The following is a 23,769-nucleotide window of genomic DNA, read 5'->3' as shown; positions in this document are numbered from 1 at the left end:
AGATGTGTCACCTTTGGAATTTATCTTCACTCTGAATATTCCTGTTTGATACTCATTTACTTTTTTATCCTAGCTAAAAGGTAGCATGGATCCTTATGTCTTTTCAGTGGTGGATTATGTAAATCCCTCCATCTCCTCCCTTCTCTCTTAATCAGTAAAAGAGTTGAGGCAGAGATAGTGGGAGAAGCCAGAATCACCTTATTTGGCTTCAGAGGTGCAGTGGTTAGGAAATAACCTAGTATGGAAAAGGAGTAAAGCTCGGAATTAAAGACAGTAGATCATCTGAGGATTTCAATTATTCAAGAAATTCTGAAATCATTTAGATTTAGGGGATAGTACTTTTCTGATATTTTCCCAGAACTTTTCATTGTAGTGGCTTTGTCAAGAAATCACTGAATCGGGGCAGCTAGGTGGCACAGTGGATAGAGCTCCGGCCTTAGGAGGACCTGAGTTCAAATCTGGTCTCAGACACATAACACACAACATTTACTAGCTGTGTGACCCTGGACAAGTCATTTAACCCCAACTGCCTAGAAAGAGCAAAAATAAATAAATAAACAAAACAAAAAATAAATCATTGAATCAGAGCGTTAGAGCCAAAAGAGGTTTTAGGGATCATGTAGTACACAAGCCCTTAATTTTACAGATGAGGAAATGGAAAGCCGGAGATGACTAGGGTATTGAGATGACTCATGTGAGTAGTGACCCCTTCTCTTATCTTCCTCCTCCTGTTACATGAACCCGACAGATTACAGCCCTGACCCCTGAGCCTTCCTTCCCAGGAGAAGTCCAGTCCCTGCTCCCTCAGACCAATCATCATGTCTTTTTCAATCTCTTCATAGACTAGTCCTAATTTTTCCTCCCGATCTTCCATGGAAGTGCTGGCTTTATAGTGTTTTCGGCTCCAGCTTTGGAATACTTTTTCGTCCAGCTCTCGGAAGGCCACAGCAAGGGTACGCAAGCCATCACTGGCAAATTCCTGGAAGACATATGTGTTCCCAGAGAAGGTCAGGAAAGAACTGAGTCCTTTGTGTAGGGACAAACAAGAGCCAGGATTTCTCCACCAGCCAGAGGAAAGAAAGATTGAATGCTTGATGAATAGAGTCCCTGGATTAGTGTCAGGCAGCTTGAGGATTTTAATTCTCCCTACCAACCTCTCGGGAAGAAAGATATTATAGAATCTGATGTGTTACCATCGATATTATAATACCAATATTCAGGTTTATGGGCAATTATTTTAAAAAGGAATGTCTATTATACATGTAAGACACATTTAGATGTATATGGTTAATTATCTCAGTTGATTTGAGAATGGTACTAACAAGACCAAGATCATGGATTTAATTCCTGTGTTACCCAGTTAGACTTAATCTGCTCCTAGACTGATCCCTACCCCCTGTCAACTGTTTTGCAAATGTGGGCCCTTGGTCACAAAGACAACAGGACAAGAATGGATTCAGCTCAATGCTACTGATCCCCATCAGTGGAGCCACAAGTCAAAATACGTATCCTATATATCATCTTTGTTTATAAGAGAACAGCAAAGGTACATGAGCACATTTCTGTGTTAGTTCTGTTGTGCTAAACTGGAAAATGTTAACTTTGCCATAACAGGGCAAACAGAAGCACAATATGTTAATTTGCTAAGTGTACTTTCTTCTCGATGGACATTTATGGGTGTATGGCTTTAACTCTGTGGCAATAAAGATGTGAAGCCCATAGGTATTGAGAGTTCTCTGGCATCCCCATATTGCTGGGTAGAAAAGTGATAAGGCAAGGAAAAAGTGAAGGCCTAGAGGAAACTTACCTGGAAAGTAAGTAATGACGGTGGCAAAAACTAGTTCTACGATGGACCTAGATATGGGTTCTATATGGGACTGACAACATATTGATGTCTGATATAAGCACGCATGTAGAGTGACATGCTAACTGCACCTCCTACTTGTCAATTTTCATAACAAATATTCAGTTAAGGGATAGAGGTGCTGCCTTGCTGCCATTCCCTCCCTGACTCTCAATTTATTTCGCTATGCTCACAGCCTTGTAAAGGGCTGGCTGGAGCCCAAGGCTGTGTTTTTGCATCAGGATATGAATTAACCAAACACCTGCATATGCCCACAGTGTGAATTACATGCTCTCCTTCATAATCTGAAAATGAAGTTCATTTCCTTGGAGATGATAGCCTGAGCTCTCAAATGCCTTTCATTTGGATGATGAATCTAAGGTCCTGGAAACCTTTGTAACTCAAGGCTCAACAATAACCTCAAGCTTCTGTACAATAATTATTTTCTCACAGCAACATATGACACATCAGCTGTGGCCTTGGTACAGGCTAACTTGAGGCTCCGCTAATTCTTAAGCTTCAGGTCTAGTCCTGGCTCTGGTAATAACTAATGAAGCCAGAGCCCTCCATTTCCTGTGCCTCAGCTTCCTGATCCATAGAGCTGGATGGAGTATAGCCCAATAGCTGCTAAAAGCTATATCCCTAATTTTGAAGGCTGGGGACTGATTAAAGAAATTAACCATGGCATCTAAGGATCAGATTAAGGAACTGGGTATATTTAGTCTAGAGAAGACTATGTGGGTGGGTATTATAAATTATTTTTAAAAATCTGAAGAATTGTCATACAGAAGAGAGCTTATGTGTGTTATGTGTGGCTCAGAGGGCAAAAACAGGAACAGGAGAAAATGCCACCCTGCCAGGGAAAATAAGGCAGTTAAGTGAAGATGACTCTGCCTTGTGTCTCCCCCAACAGCTTAGTCCCGCAGAGCCCAAGAACTATGAGTCCTGTATAATTGAGGCAGCAGACCTTCTGGAAAGCAGAAGCTCAATCAGAAGGCAAGCTGCCGTTGACTGTCCTCATTCTGCCCTGTCTAGCCCTGATTCTTCCAATTTATCCTCATGCAAATTGCCCAGAAATTCAGGAAGATAGCGTCCACTATGTACTACCTTTAGATATGCAGCATCCGGGTCCTTCTAAATTTTCTTGCCCATCTGGCCTGTTTCTGTGTTTGACTCACAAAAAAGTATATTTCTCCATTTTGACTTGCTCAGGCAGTGAAGGTGCTGATGTCTTTTTCAGCTCTAGTGTGTCAGGTGGATCTTCACCTTCTTGGTCATTCTACCCATGCTTCAAACTGTGGACAGCATTCTGCTGGTGTTTCCCACCTTGTAAACAGCTGAATCCACATGACAATGGACATACCCTTTGATCTCAGATCTAAGCATTCTTCTAGCCCACCTCAGTCTACTAAATCTTGGCCCAGCATCTCCCTGACAAAATTTCCAGGAAGGATGGGGGAACTTTCCAGTTTCTTGCCTCAACTATGGTTATTTGCACTCTTCTAGACTGCAAAATTCAGTACAGGTAATTTGAAAGCAAGACTCCTTCTCAGCTGTTTTACTGATCAGGTAGCCTTGTGGACCACACTGTATATTAATAAGGAAAATTTCATTAGGATATTTTGAAGACTCCGTGGAGAGTTCTAGTGGGTGTCTGAATATTGTTAATGAAAGGAGGTTGCCAACTAACTGGTCAATTTCTGTAAGCAAGGGAAAAGTTCAAAAATGATTTGATAGGGAAGGGAAAGGCACAGAATTTAGAAGAGATATAGTATGTTATCTTTGGGGAGTATAGGCCGCCAGAGAGTAGAAAGAGATATAGCTGGGCCCCTGAAGGAGAAGGTGAAACAGTTATATGAGGAGATGTTTCTCAGAGCTGAAGTTGCCTGAAGGTTTGCCTGTCCCTCAGTCATTTCTAACCTTATATCTGATTATCAATCCCCATATTTGGATTTATGACAGCAGAACTATTGTGAAGGGGTGCAGGCTTAAGGAAATCAGTATTTCCTACCTCTTCATACAAGTAAAATCAGGTTAAAGTGAACTTCAGTGGTAGCCTTGAAGGGTAGTTAAGTCACAAAAAAGACATCCTAAGGGAAAGCATAGAAAAGAGTGAAGAGAAGTAAAGGATTAGTTCCACTCCCTTTTCCTTGCTGATAGGGATATACACACATATGAGAAGCTCATATCCTTGCTTAGAACCAACTGAGAGAAGTATCTCTACTGATGCGTCCTTGAATCACTGCCCAGAATGGGGTGTGTGTGTGTGTGCGTGTGCACGCGTGCGCACACACGTGTGTATGCGTACCCAAAGCAGAAGTATACTAGGGCAGCCTTTGTGTGAAAATAGTAGATTGATAGTAAAATTCCCTTTGAGACTGAGTCCCTAGCCTCCTAGTGGGAAGCAAGCAGAGCAAATATGACTTGGGCATATACACCTTCAGACACTACTCTTTTGCTGTACTGAAGACATTTTCTTCACTCCAAGTTTTTGTCCCAGTGCTTGTCAGTATGTGAGGGTCTGCCCTAGGAACTCAGTTACTAATGTCCTTCTCACAGATTATAAACTCCTTGAAGGCAGTAATCAGAGCGTATTCATTTTTGTATCTTCCCCAGTGCCTTCTATCATATTCTTCACACAACACTGAAATATTTGCTGAATTGAACTGTGCTCTCACCCTGTTTTTTACAAAACTCAAGAGCTGGAAAGGCTCAGATTGTTTGGTCTTCCTCGCTCCTGTAACACACAGAGAGATGTATGTATGGCTATGCAGACACAAAAGCACAAGGAGTAATAAACACAGACATACACAGAACTGCAAAAATATGCTCATATTCAGACACACACTAACAAAGATATATAGGTATCATACACACATGCATACATACATACATATGTACACTTATAAATATACCTACCTATCCATACAAGTATACATGCATGCATGGACACAGACTCACCATTCCCCCAAATATGCAAATGCACAGATATGTACAGATACTCAGATGCATACATGATCCATTCAGCTATACTCACATCCAAGTGTCCCATGGTCACATCTTGGAGGGGTATGCAGGATGGGTGGAGCAATTCCCAGATGATGGTGTCAGCTCCCTTGCAGAACAACATCGCCTTACCTTCAGGTGTCTGCACTATGAACAAGTAAAACAAGGGCCATCATGATTCAAGTTCTGGTGTGCTAAGGAGTCACCCTTCTGGGAAGGAAGAGGGGGAAGGCTGATGGCTATGAGATCTAGTGCCATCACTCTGACACAGAGCTCATTAAGACTATGAGAAAAGTAAATATGGTCACAGCTTTGGCCCCTGGTTGGTACCTGAGGGGCACTGCCATCTCATGGGGAATGGGTTACTTAATGGTACCAAGGAATCTCATCCTTCAAAAGACTCAAGAATGCATGGCAAGTCTTAGTCCCAAGCCATCAATTTCAAAATCCAGAGTGATGTCTGAGTTTACTGAGAGTAGAAAGTAGAGAGCTACCCATCATCCCCCAGAATATGTGCTTCTCCAGCTTTTCTCTCTGCTTTGTGAGGAGCCTGAAAATTTAAACTTAAGGGATGACTTGCCTCTGAGAATAACAGGGCTAATGTTGCTATCTGGAGCACCAAGCCGTGGGGCAGCTCTGGAGTATATGTGTGTGTGAGAGAGGGACAAAGACAGACCCACAGAATATATGTGATAGAGGGACCAGGGCACCTACCAATCACAGACATCCGCTTTCGTACATTGCTGAAGTCCAGGATAGCTAGGAGCTCATAGACTTTTGTGACACCCATTTCCATTACAGTGATCGTTTCAGACGTTCGAGAGCGAAACACAAAACCAAAATTTCTGGTAGCAGTGACAAGGGCTCCTTCATCGGGAGACTGTGCCTGATATACCAGTTCTCCTAGAGAGAAGAAAGGAGAGAGCCACAAGCATTAGGGATGAGCACTGGAGGCCCACCTAGGCTGAAGTGATGTTTTACATGAGCTCTTAAGGAGCACATTCAGTTTTTGAGGGCCAGGCTGTACCCCAATTCTGGGTCTTTCTCCCTCCCACATTCCTAATCTCTATGACCACCTGAAAATTAAGCCTGCTTAAGTCACTACTTTTCTAAGTACAGTGCAGCTTATTCACACAAGACATGGTAGATACAGGCTAGACTATCAAAAATGTGATGATAAAGCCATGTAATTGATTAGCAAATATCTGAGAACTTAGGATACAGAAGCAACTTTGATCCCAGGTCATCTACCCACCAATGACGTGACTATCTCAAGCTCTACACACAGACCAATGGGGACTGAGAAATGGACCCTGTCCTCTGGAATATACAGAAGACACAATATGCCTCTTCTGGTTTGATGTGTTGGCAGCTGTTTCAGTGCCAGGGCAGAAAACATGCTTCACAACCATATTAATTTATGCTTATATAGAATTTTAAAATTTACAAAATGCTTTCCTCACAATAGGTTACATCATGCAACCAACATGCCTGTTTCATAGATGAAGAAACTGATGCTAAGAAAGATTAAATAATGTACTAATTGTATACATAGCTAGGAAGGTCCAGAGGCAAGATTCAAACTCATATCTCCCAATTCTAAATTTAGTGCTTTTCCCATTATGTCACATGAAGACGAGAACTGCCAGACATTACAGGGGAAGGGTCCCTTGAGGCAGTTAATTCTGCAATGACCTGCTCTCTGAATATGGGCCTAGAATTGCAAGCTCTGAAATAACCATCTGCATGCTGAGAGTAGGCTAGCACAAACAACAAGCAAAGGGTAGAGTCCCTGTGCTGATTCTTATAGTCTATGCCTCTCTCGTGTTCTAGATAGAAATACATGGATCCCGTCACAGCCCTCAGTTGCAACAACTGGTTCATAGGTAGCATAGTCAATTTCTGCTGCAAGGGCCAAGTTCAATAATGATTTGATAGGGAAAGGAAAGGCATGGAATCTAAAGAAGACATGGAGACTCAATGAGCTTCTCCAAAGGAGACATCTTTGGGGGTTATGGACAGCCAGAGGGTAGGAGGTAGCTGGGCCCCTAAAGCAGAAGGGGACCAGAAGGTGAAGAAGTTATATGAGAGGAGGTATTTCTCAGGGCTGGAGCTGCCCAAAGGTTTGCCTGTCCCTCAGTCATTTCTAACTTTATCTTTGATGAGCAATACTATCTTTAGACCCATGAAGGCAGGGGTATTGTGAGAGGGTACAAACCTAAGGAAATCACATGGTGTGCCCTACCTCCACAATCAGTAGAAACTGGACTGAGAGTCAGGTGATGTGAATTGGCTTCCTAGCTCTCTGTTTAGGCAAGTCTGTCCTTCTCCTTGTCTTCTCCATTAGAATATAAGTTCCTGCAAGTAGGGACTGTTTCATGTATTCGCATAGTACCTGGCACCAGTAGGTGTTCAATAAATAAATGCTTGTTGATTCATTAATTCCTCATCTATAACAATGGAAAGATACTAATACTTGTACTACCTATTTCATAGGGGTAAAGCCTACATAAATAAATGTGAGCTATTACTGTTTATCCTTGGTATGTAGCTGTCAAAACCCCTGGGGGGAGGAGGGGGACATAAGTCAGAACCATGGCCAGTAATCTGTTTTATGGTTTCACAGTCTGTGTGTCTGCCCCATTACTTTGGCTAAGCAATACGTCAGGTTGGCTCCATTTTCTTTCTTTCTTTCTTCCTCTTTCTTTCTTTCTTTCTTTCTTTCTTTCTTTCTTTCTTTCTTTCAGGGAGGGGCCTTTTCTCCCCCAATTAATTAATTTTTAATTTTCAACATTTGCTTTTATAAGATTTTGAGTACTAAATTTCCCCCCTTCCATTCCTTCCCCCCTTTCCAAGACAGCATGCAATCTGATATAGACTATACATGTATGATCATATTAAACATATTTCCACATTAGTCAGGTTGTAAAAGAAGAATCCGAACAAAAGGAAAAACCATGAGAAAAAACAACAACAACAACAACAAAAGAAAGAGAAAACAGTATGCTTCGATCTGCATTCAGACTCTATAGTTCTTTCTCTGAATGTGGGTAGCATTTTCCATAACAAGTCTTTTGGAATTGTCTTATATCATTGCATTGCTGAGAAAAGCTAAGTCTAACGAGGTCGTTTATTACACAGTGTTGCTGTTACCGTTACTGTGTACAGTGTTCTAGTTCTGCTCACTTCACTCACTGGCTTCATTTTCAGCCTGCAGTGATATAGTAGATGGAACAAGATTTCACCTTTGAGCTGCCCTAGCCAATTTATAGTTAGTAATATGAGATTCCGATGCTCTATGACCCCAGCAATTTAAGTGATGCAGCTGACAGATCTCTGGACTTAAGAGTCAGGAAGATCTGAGTTCACATTTAGCCTCAGATTAGCTGTGCGACTCTGGGCAAGTCACTTAACCTCTTGTTTGCCTCAGTTTCCTGTAAAATGGGGATAATAATGGCACTTACTCCCATGTTGTCATGAGGATAAAAGATGATATTTGTACAGCACTTTGTAAACCTTAAAGAATGATATAAATACTTATTATTGTTGCATATTGTTTTATTTTGTATTTTCTTTAGTTACTCTGTAAAACTTAAAAACCTGATTTTTTTCTCAGATAAACTGAGATAAAGACAAATTTGTCCACATTTGTATGACCAGAGGCTATATATGGATGTGGAGGTAAAAGACAGAGGGAATACCACTCCAGACAAATCTGGGTTACTGGCCTACTCTAGAACCTGTTAATGTTGTTTCTCCTGAGTGAAGATCTAGGTGGCATGCTTATTAAATTAGTGGGTACTTAGAATTGGAAAGAGAGCTAAGATACTTGATGACAGATGCAAGATCCAGAAGTATCTAAACAGGCTAAGGTGGTAGGTTGAAACTAACAAGAAATTCTGAAAATCACAGGCGAGATTAATAAAATTAAAAGTAATAAAACCATTAAATTAATAAATAAAGCTAGGAGCTGGTTTTATTAAAAAAAACACAAAATAGATAAACCATTGGTTAATTTCATTAAAAAGAAAAGAAAGAAGAAAACCAAATTGCCAGTATCAAAAATGAAAAGGCTGAATTCACCACCAACGAAGAGGAAATTAAAGCAATTAACTGGGAGCTATTTTGCTCGATTATATGCCAGTAAATCTAACAACCTAAGTGAAATGAATAATATTTACAAAAATTAATTATTCAGATTAACAGAAAAGAAAATAAAATACTTAAATAACCCCATCTTAGAAAAAGAAATTTAAGAAGCCATCAATGAACTCCCTATGAAAAAATCCCCAGGGACAGATGCATTCACAAATGAATTCTACCAGACATTTAAAGAACAATTAATTGCAATACTATATAAACTGCATGGAAAAATAGTTGAAGAAAAGAGTCCTACCAAATTTCTATTGCAACACAAACATACTGCTGATACCAACATACGGTAAAAATGACTCAGACATAAAGAGTGATATCATAAGCAAATTAGGAGAGCAAGGAATAGTTTACCTGCCAGATCTATGGAGAAGGGAAGAACAAATGAGATAGAGAGCATTATGAAATATAAAATGAACAATTCTGATTATATTAAATTAAAAAAAATTTATTTAGTATTTAATTTTTCCCCAGTTACATGTAAAAACAATTTTAAATTCATTTTTAAAACTTTGAGTTCCAAATTCTCTCCCTTCCACCCTCCCCACCCACCCTCATTGAGAAGGCAAGCAATTTGATATAGTTTATACAATGTGTAGTCATGCAAAACACTTCCATAATAGTCATGTTGTAAAAGACTAACTATATTTCCCACCATCTTATCCTGCCTCTCATTTATTCTATCCTTTCTCTTCTTTCACCCTGTTCCTCCTCATAAGTGTTTTACTTCTGACTATCTCCTCCCACAATCTGCCTTCCCTTCTATCATTCCGCCCCTTCCCCTGCCTCCCATCCCCTTCTCCTCTACTTCCTTACAGGGTAAGATAGATTTCTATACCCAAATGAGTGTGCGTGTTATTTCCTCTTTAAGCCAATTCTGATGAAAGATTCACTCCCTCCCTCTCACCACCCCCCTCTTCCCCTCCACTGTTAAAGCTTTTTCTTGACTCTTTTATGTGAGATCATTTACCCCATTCTACCTCTCCTTTTCTCTTTCTCCCAGTACATTCTTCTCTCACCCCTTTATTTTATTTTTTAGATATCATCCTTTCATATTCAACTCACACTTATGTCCTCTGTCTATATATACTCCTTCTAACTACCCTAATAATGAGAAAGGTCTTATGAGTTATAAATATCATCTCTCCATGTAGAAATGTAAACCATTTAACTGTAATAAGTCCCTTATGATTTCTCTTTCCTGTTTACCGTTTTATACTTCTTGAGTCTTGTATTTGAAAGTCAAATTTTCTATTTAGCTTTGGTCTTTTCTCAAGAACGCATTAAATTCTTGTATCTCATTGACAATCCAGCTTTTCTTCTCATGGATTATACTCAGTTTTGTTGGGTAGGTGATTCTTGGTTGTAATCCTAGCTCCTTTGCTCTCCAGAATAACACATTCCAAGCCCTCTGGATCCCTTAAGGTAGAAGCTGCTAAATCTTGTGTTATCCTGATTGTGGCTCCATGATACTTGAATTTCTTCTTTCTGGCTGCTTGCAACATCTTCTCTTTGACCTAGGAGCTCTGAAATTTAGCTATAATGTTCCTGGAAGTCCTCTTTTTGGGCTCTCTTTCAGGAGGTGATCAGTGGATTCTTTCAATTTCCATTTTACCCTCTGGTTCTAGAGTTTCAGGGAAGTTTTCCTTGATAATTTCTTGAAAGATGATGTCTAGGCTCTTTTTTTGATCATGGCTTTCTGATAGTCCAATAATTGTAAAATTATCTCTCCTCGATCTATTTTCCAGATCAGTTGTTTTTCCCATGAGATATTTTACATTGTCTTCTATTTTTTCATTCTTTTGGTTTTGTTTTATAATTTCTTGATTTCTCATAGAGTAACATTAGCTTCCATTTGCTCCATTCTAATTTTTAAGGAATTATTTTCTTCAGTGAGCTTTTGGATCTCCTTTTCCATTTGGCCAATTCTGTTTTTTGTTTTGTTTTGTTTTTTGCTAGGCAATGGGGTTAAGTGACTTGCCCAGGGCCACACAGCTAGTAAGTACTATGTGTCTGAGGCCGGATTTGAACTCAGGTCCTCCTGAATCCAGGGCTGGTGTTCTATCCACTGTGCCACTTACCTGCCCCTGGGTACTATATTTTACAAATGACATTGACAAGATGAAATGCATGCAGAGGAAGGTGACCAGAATGGTAAATGAATTGGACACTATGCCATGGTAGGACAAGTTGAAGATCTAGGGTTGTTAGTCTGGATATGAGGTTTGATGGGGAGGAGGCACATGACAGTCTCCAAATATATGAAAGTTTATTGTGTAGAAAAGGGATTAGATTTAAAGGCAAAACAAAGACCAATGAGTGGATGTTATAGGGAGGTAGATGAGATTTCTCTGTAAAGAAAAAGCTTCCTGATAATTAGAGTTGCCCCAAAAATAGAAGGTCTGAAAAGATAGTAATTCACTGTCACAACAGATTTTCAAATGGAGGCTGGATGACCATTGTTAAAGATGTTACAAATACAGATTAAGGGTGTTACAGCTGAGATTTATGATTTGTAGAGAATGGACTAAACAAATGACTTCTAATGTTGCTTCCAATTCTAAAAGTTTATTATTTAATCCTGCTAGAAATACTTCTACAAAATGAATAAAAAGCAATGAGATGAATTTTTTTTTCATATAATTCATAAACTGACTCTGAAGGAATCAAAAGCAGAGTTTTAAAAATTTCAGAGCATCAATGATATCATTTTAATGGCAGAATTAGAGAGGCAGTGTCATGTAGTGGAAAGAGCATTAAGCCAAGAGTCAGAAGATCTCTGACACGTATGAGCTACATTAGTTGGAGTAAACCATGTAACTTTTCTGTTCTTCAATTTCTTAATCAGTAAAATGGAAATAATAATGCCTATCCTTCCTACTTCATTGGGCTAATATGAGAATCTCAAAACGAAATGAATGTGAAAGCATTTTGAAAATCAGATGTTACATAAACAGGATGTATTATTATTATTATTATTGTTATTATTTTTCCATGAAAACCCTACTCCAATGCTTCATCATATTACTGAGGTAACACTGTGCTCCTGAAGGCTATGCTGGTAGAACATCAGCTCTCAGGCCCTATTTGATTGGAAAGTTTCCAATATTGAGAAGAACACTTGGAATTGTAAGGAGGCAACTCCAACTTTTCTGAGTTCTAGTTTGCTTACTGGTAGAATAAATGTAACAACACTTGTACTATCTACTTCACAAGCTTGTAGTGAAGAAATCATTTGTAAACCTTAAAGCACTATAGCAATGTAAGCTATTATGATCTCAGCAACCAACTCTTCCTTTCTTTGTTTCTGCTTATCTGTCTGTCAATCAATCACTCTATCTATCTAAATATCTATCTATCTATCTATCTATCTATCTATCTAAAGATAGCCTAGGTTTAAAGGGCTTCATTACCAAAAGGTTCATTGCCAGCTGATTATATTTTTTTTCAGCCACAAAAATTCATGAAACTGTTGACTTAGGCATGGAGAAGAGTTGCTACCTGGAAGCACAGGACCTATACTAAAGAAATCATAGATTCTTTAAATGTAGTACTTAAGTAAGCATAATCATTATTGTTAATAGTAACTCAAATTTATTTGTCAGTCTATGGTTTACAAAGAACCATATAAGTAGGTAATCTCTAAATGTGACATTTTGAAGGACAACAGTCATTTGCATGTATAAGTTCTGTTGTGTTATGGAAGATTCAGTCTCATTGCTTTACAGTGATACCTTGCACAAAGCTTCAGATAAAGATTAGATAAAAGACTTAAAATATGATGGAGACATAATAAGCTGCTATAAGAAATTAATATGTTTAGTGACATACTTAAATTGTGAGGTACTATCAGGGAGAGCAATCTTGAACCATCTTTTGGTGTCCCCACAATAGACAGTATCTTTAACTGGTGGGATCTCCAATTGCAGGAATTGATCTCAAGCACTCAAAGCCTGGCCCCATGGACTTTGTAATTGGACATCATATGACCTCAGGTCCCAGCCCTTCTCTTACCTCCCACCTTTTCTTCTGACATCACTGTGTGACAGAGTGAGAGGGAGAGAAAAAAAGGTGGATCATAGTATCTCCTTTTTTTATGGCTTCTACTAAAGTCTTGTCATAAAATGAAAACTTAGGGTCAGCCAGTTTGTTGTAGGAGAAGTCAACCTTCTCTGTATCCTAGAACACAAGGACAAGAACAATTATTCCAGCAGCAGCTGTCAAGGTCTCTTAGGGAAATGCCTGGATTTTTTAGTTGACCTAGACACTCTAATTTCTAGGTCTGTGGAGACATTTCCTATGTAGGGGCCTTCTGATCATGTTCTAATTCTTTTTTTTTTTTTTGCTTTTGCTTTTTGGTGAGGCAGTCGGGGTTAAGTGACTTACCCAGGGTCACACAGCTAGTAAGTGTCAAGTGTCTGGGGCTGGATTTGAACTCAGGTCCTCCTGACTCCAAAGCCAGAGCTTTATCCACTGCACCACCTAGCTGCCCCCACCTTCTAATTCTTAAAGCTCATTTCCAGGACCCAGCTCTATCATACTGCTGCTTCAAGGATCTTCTAGGTCCTTCACCCTTTCATTGCATCCTCTCTTGTCTTCACCAGAACTCATTCTAGTAACTGTCTCCTGTCTCTCTTTTGCATTTTTCAATCTTTCCTCCTCTACTTGGTCCTTCCCTTCTACAAACAAATGTATTCAGATTTTCCTTCTACAAAACAAACACACACTTTTCTTTAACTGCCATCCCAATAACTGCTGTCCTGTCACTGTCCTTCCTATTAGTTCTTTTTTGAAAGGGTAATCACTACATCTACTTCTTTTTGATCCATTCATTCTTCAAACCTTTCTACACACTGTAAAAACCACCCTCAAGTAATCAGTATCATCCTAACCAACAAATCCCAAGGCTTTTTTAGACTTCATTCTTCGTATTCTTTGAAGCATCTGTCATTGTTGAACACTCCCCTTCTTATAAATTCTCTCCTTTATTAAGCTGCTCCACTGTGTGTTCTCCTCCCCCCTTTCTGATCACTTTCTCTGGTCCTTCTTATTCCTCTCACCCATGAAATATAAGTTTTCATTTCCGTCCTTGATCTCTCTGGAGCTCTAGCTCTACAGATGTACCTGCCTGCTGGACAGCTCCACTGGATGCCCTATCATCACCTCAAACTCACCATAACCTCATCATAATTAATCATCTTTCCCCCCACAGATCAGCTCCTCTTCACTTCCCTATTTCTTACAATGACACCATCAGGCTTAAACATCTAGAGTTACGACCGTCTTCTGTCTTTCCCTCACTCCTCAAGTCTTTTCAGCCATCAAGTCCTGCTGATTCATCTTTTATAAGGTCTCAGGTACCTGTCCCTTCTTTTCCACTACTACTAACTAAATTCAGGCAAGCTCTTATGATCTCACAGTTGTACTATTTTAATGGCCTTGTAAATGATCTTCTTGCTTCCAGTATTCTTTCTACCACCCCCACCCCCACCTCCATTAATCCACCCCGTTTACTGTCATCAGATTAATCTTTCTTAAACAATGGTTTGACCATATTATCTCCCTGTTCAAAAATCTTCAATGGCTTTCATTGCCAGTCAAATAAAGGGGAAATTCCTCAAACCTGGAAAACAAAGTTGTCCAAAAACATGGCTTCAATAAGCCTTCTTAGTCTTATATACTTCAGTTAACTTGTGCTTATTAATCTTCCCCAAGTAGACCTAATATTTTTATGTCTTTATTTTTAGTTCATGCTTTTCCACTCATCGTTTAGAACAGTAGGATCAAACTCAAATAGAAGGGCAGCATACTGATACAGAAACCCACAAATTAACATTATCTCTGTTGTATTTTTATTTATTTTATTAAATATTTACCAATTACATTTTAATCTAGTTTAGGCTACACTCAGGAAATCTGGGGGCAGCCTATGGTCAACAAATTTGATATTTCTAATGTTTTTCCCCTCCTCTCTGTTATAAGCTTATTCATCCTTCAAAAACTGGTTTAAATGCTACCTTCTCAATGATATCGTTTCTGATTTTTCCCCAACAAAGAGTTATCTCATTCTCTGAAATCCCATTTTACTCTGTATTATATAGTACTTAATAACTGTCCTGTTTGTGTAGGTTCAGTCTTTCCCATTAGACTGAGGAAGGGGCTCTATCCTTGGATATATAGCAGGTGTTGCATTAAAATTTGTTAACTTGTTCTTTCTTCCCAATAATTTCAACACCTTCTCCTACTAAATAGGCTGGGTTCCCTTTTTTTTCCATACACATTTCCATCTTTGACTTTTCTCATGCTTTCCCCCCCCATTTGGAATGCCTTCCCTTCCCTACTTGTTCAAATCCTATTTGTCTTTTAGGACACAGCTCATATCTTACCTCCTCCTTCCATAAAGCCTTTCTTGACTCCTCTGATCCACAGAGTAGTCTCTGTTTCTAACCTCTAAAATTGTTTATGCTACTTATAGATAATAATAATAATAATAATAATATATTATCTCTTATTGGTATTTAACCATTTGATGTACATGATTCTTCTCTCCCTAGATTATAATCTCTGTAAAGCACCTATAAGAAGGTACTTTTTCTTTTTTCCTGTTTATACACTGGGCACAGTATTTGTTAACTTGAAGTCAAATATCTATCTTGTCTTTTTTTCCCTTTTGAAGTCAGATCCTTTTTTCCTTTTTTGTTATTCTATACTTCTTTCCTGATAACTTTTTAATCAATTGGGTGATACTGGGAGAGAAGGAAGCTGAAACAAATGCTGTTGCTTAATCACCTAAGGTCTCAGGTTTGCTATCCATCCAGAGAAACAATCTTATTCTTCCATGAAACCTACCTATAAGGAGTAAACTGAAGTAGCCAGTGAGGCTTGGCAGATCTAATGACTACCCTCCCCTAAAGTGGGATGTGCATGATCAGGTCACAAGGACTTTGGGGGCTGGGGTTAGTGAGATCTACATCGTCATGGGATCCAGGGTCAGGGATGTAGGCCCGCATTACGGAAGCCAAGGCGATATATGTGTGCCCACGTCATGTAGTTGGATATGTACCCATTTCAGGGACTAGGCCTGTGTCAGGGGGTCATTTTGTAGTACATTGGCACAGGCCTTCAAATTTGCATGCAGATTTCTCAAGGAACCACGATGTCATCTCTTACCTCTGTGATTTCCATCTTTTGTCCAGTCATACTGTAGATATCACCTGTTGGGAAATGGATCTTGGATGTCATTCTGACACAGAATTATATGCCAGACATTTTGCAACCCAGCCCAAGAATCTAATTAAAAAATCAAGTAATAATGTATTGCAAACTGTCTGGACGAGGGTAAACAAGTCTAAAAAAGACCCTGATGGTCCCTGTGCATGATTTTTTCATTCCTAGATCTTCAAGTCCTTGATTCACACTTAAACCTTCCTTACAAGCTCACCAGTGAATTTTCTGTTTTTCCTCCCTTCCTAAATCCTGGTCATTAATGGGAGGAGAGTTAGGGTACCAGTTCTGCTCTCTTAAGTGAAAATGAATGGACAACTGGGAAATAAGTGGCACCAGAAGGAAGTTTCTTGGTAACTTTGCAGTGCATACATGATATCAATTCTCAGGTACAGGTTATTTTTTATTTTAATTTTATTTTTAATTTTTTTTTTTTTGGTGAGGCAATCAGGGTTAAGTGACTTGCCCAGGGTCACACAGCTAGTAAGTGTCAAGTGTCTGAGGCCAGTTAGGTACAGTTTAGAGAGAATGTGGGTATGCACTGGAGTAGATGGCCTCCAAAGTTTGTCTTAATTTTATCATCTTATGCTTTCCTCACTTAGCAAGTTTAAGCTGGTAACTGCACAATGTGTGAAGATGCCAGAAAGATATGACTCTGGATAGGTTAGTCTATAGCAGACTGGCACAACATACGGCCTGTAGGCTGCTTGTGGTCCGCCAAAGGATTTTGGGTGGTCCAAGAAAAATGTAGAGTTGCCACTACACACTCTCTTGTTTGTCATGTGACCTGTGGCAACCTACCATCATCAGTCTGTCTCTAGTCTAACCCATCTGCGACCTGAAGAAGTTTAGCTTATTTTAATTTTGGCCCCTACCCACTGCCAAATTGTGCAGGTCTGGTCTATAGGATTCATCAGTGATTTAAGTCTTCAAAGGAGCTACCAGTATTCAGAGAAGGCACGTAACTAGTATACGAGCAATTTAGTATAGATGCCAGAATGTTGGACTTGAAGTAATGAAGACCTGGGTTCAAATCTGGCCTCTGATAGATATTCTTTTGTCATTTTTTTTATAAGCTGCGTAACTATGGGCATTGTAAAATACGGATAATAATTGTAGTTACCCATCTCACAGAGCTGTGTTAAGGCTTATATAACACAGTATGTGTAAAGCACTTTTGTTCAGTTGTTTTTCAGTTGTGTCCAATTCTTCAACACTCTATTTGGGGTTTTCTTGGCAGATACCGGAGTGGTTTTCCATTTCCTTCTCCAGCTCATTTTACAGATGAAAAAAAACTGAGGCCAATAGTGTTAAGCAATTTGCCTAGGGTCATACAGCCTGAGGCTAGATTTGAATTTAGGAAGATGAGTCTTCCTGACTCCAGGCATGGCACTCTCCACTGTGCCACCTTAGCAGCCCTGTGCTATCTAGCACCTTACAAACTTCAAAATGTTGTAAAAATGCCAGTTATTATTTTCTTGAGAAACAATCTAGTACAGTGGAAGAGCATAGACTTGGAATCAGAGGAGCTTGAGTTCAAATCCCATTTTTGACACCTAGTAGTTTTGTGACCATGGATGAGTCATCTCTGATAAGGCTCACTTCTGAGCCTCAGTTTCCTCATGTGTAAAAAAGGAGATAATAATACCTTTAGTACTTAACTCAAAGAGTTATAAAGATGTGATAATTTAATAATAATAATATTTTTATAGTATTTTGCAAACCTTAAAGTGCAAAATGAACGTCAGATATCATTATTGCATATAATCAGAGCAAAGCAGAATTGTGGTAGCACAAAGAAAATGTGAGATGTGCAAATCTAGAGACATCTCCATCCCAAAAGTTTAATGGGACCATTTGTGCCCAACCTGTGGGAGAGCTTTTCAGGCCTGTATTGGACTTGACTAATTAGGTGATGGTCTAGATATTCTTGGTAGGGGAGATGGGTCATGTGTTCATTACAGTAATGCCCCCTGGATCTTCATCAGTCTTAACAACAATAAAAATCACTTATACAGTGCCTTAAAATTTGCAAAGTATTTTATATATGTTATTGTATTGAACTTCATAAAAACCTTGAGTTAGGTAATACAAGTATTATTATTCAACCTTTGATCCTATCTGTGACACTAACTAAATAAAGTACTTATCTCTCTTAAAATATGAAAATATCTCGGCCAAAAAAGATCCATCAGAGGCAATCAGGACAAGATCTGAACTGGCAGGAATACAAGAAAATATTGGAATGCTCTGATTTGTGGCTCTTCTTTATCATTTTTAAAATATGTCTCCCTCTTCCTACTAAAAGGGTCATTGTTCATAGACATTTATAGGCAGGGGCCATATAACACACATACACATATACTTTAGCTTTGGGAATATGGGATAATCTGCAAAAGCCACAGTTTATGAAATCAGGCAATGAACCTCAGAGTCACTGATCATCTTTCTACCTTCCCTTGCAATACCTTCCCTTCCAATAAAAGGGAATACCCTTTTATTGGCTTTTCCCAGGACTTAGTCCATGGAGGAATTCAGAGAAGGGTGGCTGTAGTGATGTGTTTTCTTTGCCACACTGAAAGGGTTAAAGGTATAGCTAGAGTTGGTTTGGAGCACATGCAAACATTTAAGCTTACTGATTTTAGGGTTGGATGATTTATGAAGAGTATTAATATCAATGCCAGATTTTACCATACCAGATTATAAATTGGTAACAAAAGGATTCTGATAGAAAGTAAGATGTGTATACCGTATAACTGCCCGTTAATGGAGCACTTGTTGAAAATCATGATATTCTGAGTCAGTGTCCCCGTCTTGTCAGAGAACACATACTGGATCTGGCCTAGTTCCTCATTCAGAGTTGTGGTACGGGCCTGGGCTGGTGTGTTATTGGGGATGTAAAACATTTTTCGATCCCAGTTGATGTAGAAGCTGTTGCCCAATCGTATTATCTCTACACTGAGGAGAAAGGAAAAGAGGGAACTCTGGTTAGTGTGGGATGGAAAGTCCTTCTCCAGGGCTCCATTGAAGATAGCAGAGTAAGGGAGGGAAATCTTCTAATTAGAGAAATGCCCAAATCTAACAAAACCTCTAGAAAAAACATGAAAAATGAAATTAATCTGAGAAACAATGAGAAAAATGAGAAAAACCTATATAACTAAATATTCTGCATTATAAGAGAAACAAAAGAAAAATTCCAACAGTTTGCAATACCTAGATCTCCAAGGAATGCTGAGTGAGAAGCTTGAATGGATAAATAAATAAACACTGAGTAACTGGGAAAAAATTATGAACAAACTTATTTTAATACTTCAAGAATCTGCGATTTCATTGGTGTGTGTGCCTTCTCCACTGATCTAGACTGCAAAGTATCTGTGACTTAGGTGGTCTTCAAGAATTGTTGTGGCTGAAAAATTTATCACCATGCAACAAATCGGGTGATAAGACTCTCTGAATCTAGCTAGGCTAATACTCAGACAACAAAATCTATCATTAGGCTTATACGTGAAGTATTTCCAGTTTGGTAGGCCCTTACAGAACTTCACTTCAATGGCAGAACCCTTTGAGAACTCAGTCATCTGCATGCCACAGTATTTTTTTTTCCTTGAATTTAATGTTTAATAGAGGAAAAGGAAAACAGTATAGGAGAACTAAACATCATTGGAATCAGCAAAAAGCAGAATGTTGAAATTGAGTAAAGAACAACAGAGAGTGAGGGGAATTTTAGCAAGCTGGCAGAGAAAGTTGTTGTGACTAGGCCCAGATTTCCTGTATCACCTCAAAACAAAGACATATGCAGCTTTTTTTTTTTTGGTAAGGCAACTGGGGTTAAGTGACTTGCCCAGGGTCACACAGCTAGTAAATGTTAAGTGTCTGAGGCTGGATTTGAACTCAGGTCCTCCTGACTCCAAGGCCAGAGCACTATCCCCTGTACCACCTCGCTGCTCCTAAGGCATATGTGTCTTTTTTTTAAAAAAAAATTATTTATTTTTAGTTTTTAACAATCACTTCCACAAGATTTTGAGTTCCAAATTTTCTCCCCATCTCGCCCCTCCCCCCACCCCAAGACAGCATGCATTCTGAATACTCCTTCCCCTAATCTGCCCTCCCTTCTATCACCCCCTCCCCTTCTCTTATCCCCTTCCCCTTCTATTTTCCTGTAGGGCAGGACAGATTTCTATACCTCAATGCCTGTGTATCTTATTTCCCAAGTGCATGTGAAAACAATTTTTAACATTTGTTTTTAAAACTTTGGGTTCCAAATTTTCTCCCTTCCTCCCTTCCCACTCATCCTCATTGAGAAGGCAAGGAACTTGTTACAGGTTATACATGTGTAGTCATGCAAAACACTTCCACAGTAGTCATGTTGTGAAAAACTAACTATATTTCCCTTCATCCTATCGATATATGCATCTTAAAATAAAATAATAACAACAATGAAAAGATGAAGAAAGAAAAAATCTTCATAGGACAAAATCTCATAGGAAATCCAACAGAAAAATGGAAAAAATCAGTAAACAAAAATAGGATTCCAATGCAATGAATAAATACTACAGAGTTAAATTAAGAAAAGCATCTTTATAAGGACAAAACATGGCTACTATGACAACTATACCTCTAGAAGACAGAATGGACATAGACACTGCAAGAATCCCCAGAATGGTTTAGAATATGCTCAAGGAAGAATTTAAAAAGAACACAATAACCGACAAGGTAAAACAAATGGTAGAAAATATCAGTGAAGGATTAGATGCTCTGAAGAGTAAGAACAGTTAAAGGAGGAAAAAATATTTGAAGATGCAAGAAATAAATGTAACAAAATGTAAAAAAGTGGCAAGAAGGAAAGATCATAGCTTTAAAACTGAAAGGTAAGTTAGACGTTATCCAACCATATATCCAACCACATAATCCAACTTATTTTACAGGTGAAGGAACTGAGGCCCAAAGAGATTAAATATTTGCTTAAGATTACCATGTAAGGCAGTTAAGTGGAAGAGTCAGGATTTGAATCTAGTTTTCTTAACTCCAAATCCAGAACTTTTTGTTTTTTTACACTATACCATGAGAATCCCTACAAAACAAAGCAACAAAGCCAGAGGACAGATCAGGATGAGGCAATATGAGGATTACTGGACATTCAGAAAAATACTAATAAAGAGTTAGAATGACATATCTCAGGAAACCACAGAAGAAATTTGCTCAGAAGTATTTGGAGAGGGTGGAGTACAAATTGATAGACTACAGAGGATATTGCAAAAGAGGAACCCTAAATTTAGTTCATCCAGAAAGTAGCCCTTAAATTCTAGAATTTCAAAGTTAAGAAGAGATTCTTGCAAGCAGCCCAAGAAATCAATTTCTATATCAACAAGCACTAATTTGAATTGTGTAAGACTATTCACATGAGAACAAGATATCAAAGAGGCTAGAGTATGAAATACTAAAAAGGGAAATTGATTATATCCCAAGATTACTCATTCTGCAAAACTGAATGTTAATCAATCAATAAGCATTTATTAAATATCAGCTATGTGCCGGGCACAGTGGTAGGCACTGCAGAGAAAAGCACAAAGAATGCAACAATCCATACTGTCAAGGAGGTTACATTCTAATAGGGAGGATGAGTACACATGTAAATATGTATAGCATAAATATAAAACAAATAAGCATAAATATGCAAATTTATAAAATATATGGTAGTTTTGGAAGAGGACACTAGTAGTTAGGGGGATGAGGAAAGGTTTCACACGGAAGATGGTACTTGAATTAAGTCTTAAAGAATACAGAGACTTGGGGCAGCTAGGTGGCACAGTGGATAGAGCACTGGCCCTGAAGTCAGGAGGACCTCAGTTCAAATCCAGCCTCAGACCAAACACTTGACACTTACTAGCTGTGTGACCCTGGGCAATCACTTAACCCCAATTGCCTAAAAAATAAATAAATAAATAAATAAAAGAATAGAGAGACTCTTCAAGGTAGAGGTAAAAAGGAAGTGCATTCCAGGTCTACAGGATAGCCAATGCAAAGACACAGAGATGAAAGATGGAGTGTTGTATTTGAGTAAGGTGAATTTGTTATTCTTTTTTAGATAATAATTCCCAGGATCCATGGCCATAACAACCTCTAGTTCCCAGGCTCATGGCTTATAAACCATCTCCCCACATTTGCACAGTGGTATATAATGATAAATAATATAAACACTTGTGCTTAAAGTCATAAATATCCACTGTGACTGTGCAATGAGATATAACGAGATAATGTAAACTTGTGAGGCTATTGCCGGCAAATTGCCTTCTTTGTGTGCTTCTCTATAAATATATGTATTTATATTTAAATGTATTTAATTAATTTATTTAAATTATATACAAAAGAGAGCACTGGTCAATAAGTGGTGAATCTGTATTTGCCTCTACCAGCCCCCAGTGAGGCTTAGGGGGATTTGGGGCATGCATGGAGGAATCTGTGTTTGCCTCAACTGGCCCCTACTGAGACTTGATAGGATTTGGGGAATGCACAGGGAAATGCATGTATGTCTGCCTCAACTGGCCCCCACTGAGACTTAGGGGGGAATGTACTAGCTGGAATGCTGTGCCTGCCTTGACTGGCTCCCATCAAAGCTTGGGGGGATTTGTGAATGTACGTGCTTATCTGAAGTGGCCCCCATCAAGATTTAGGGGATCCTGTAGGAGTTGGAGCTCCTACTTTGTATATTCTTGCCTGCCCTTGTGAGAAGAGTAATTAGGGATGCTGTAGGAGTTGGTGCTCCCATTATCAGTAACCCCATTGAGATAGAGTCGAATAGAATAATGTGAGCTAATTATTTATCCCTTCATTATATCTCCATTTCTGTCTTTCTGTTTGCCTGGATCAAGAGTGAACCTGCTAGAAAAGCTCCTGGTCCAACTCCAGTGTCTCCTGTGTAACACTAGGTTGTGCTACCTGTCGCAATGATGAGAAGTAGAGAGGCTAATTTGGATGGATGGCAGAGTAGGGGAGATGGAGTAACATCAGTGAAGGTAGAAATATAAGTTGAGACAAGGTTGTGAAAGGTATTAAAGCTAAGCAGAGGAGCTCATTTTCTTATTGTAGAGGCAACAGGAAGGCACAGCAGTTGACTGAGTGTGGTGGGGGTGTCACACAGTCACTTAAAGAAAGTTACTCAGGCAGCAGTGTGTAGGATGGACTAGCGTGGTGAAGGACTTGAGTCAGGGACACCAATTAGGAGGCTGTTGCAATAATCCTCTAGGTGAGAGGAGATGAAAGTCTGAATTAAAGTGGTAGATGTATGAGGAAAGAGAAAGGATCAGATACAAAAGATGTTTTGGAGGCAAAGCAACAGGATTTAGCAATTGGTTTGATATCTAGGATGAGGGAGTGTTAGCAGTTGAGGATAATGATGAGGATACGAACCAGGGAGACCAGAAGGATGACCATATCACTGATGGAAATAGAAAAATTTGGAACAAGAGGGTTTGGGGGGAAAGGCAATGAGTTTGGTTTTCGACATGATGAGGCTGAAATGTCTCCAGGACATTTAGAAATGTCCA

At 39.0% G+C, this 23,769-nt stretch overlaps 1 protein-coding gene across 1 annotated transcript in view; it reads right to left on the bottom strand.

The window, feature by feature from the left end:
* LOC110201454 (phospholipid-transporting ATPase FetA-like) overlaps positions 1-23,769 on the bottom strand; it is a 157,327-nt gene that overhangs the window by 18,531 nt on the left and 115,027 nt on the right. The window contains 7 exon segments of the mRNA XM_078152709.1: positions 811-979; positions 4,881-4,996; positions 5,564-5,752; positions 13,016-13,072; positions 13,075-13,180; positions 16,172-16,215; positions 18,975-19,183. Of these exon segments, the coding sequence (XP_078008835.1) occupies positions 811-979; positions 4,881-4,996; positions 5,564-5,752; positions 13,016-13,072; positions 13,075-13,180; positions 16,172-16,215; positions 18,975-19,183 (890 nt within the window).

Source organism: Phascolarctos cinereus, unplaced genomic scaffold, assembly GCF_003287225.1.
Source record: "Phascolarctos cinereus isolate Bilbo 61053 unplaced genomic scaffold, phaCin_HiC Scaffold_4;HRSCAF=312, whole genome shotgun sequence".
Lineage (NCBI taxonomy): Eukaryota > Metazoa > Chordata > Mammalia > Diprotodontia > Phascolarctidae > Phascolarctos > Phascolarctos cinereus.
Note: the sequence above shows the minus strand (reverse complement) of the source record. Positions and strands in the feature narration are given on the sequence as shown.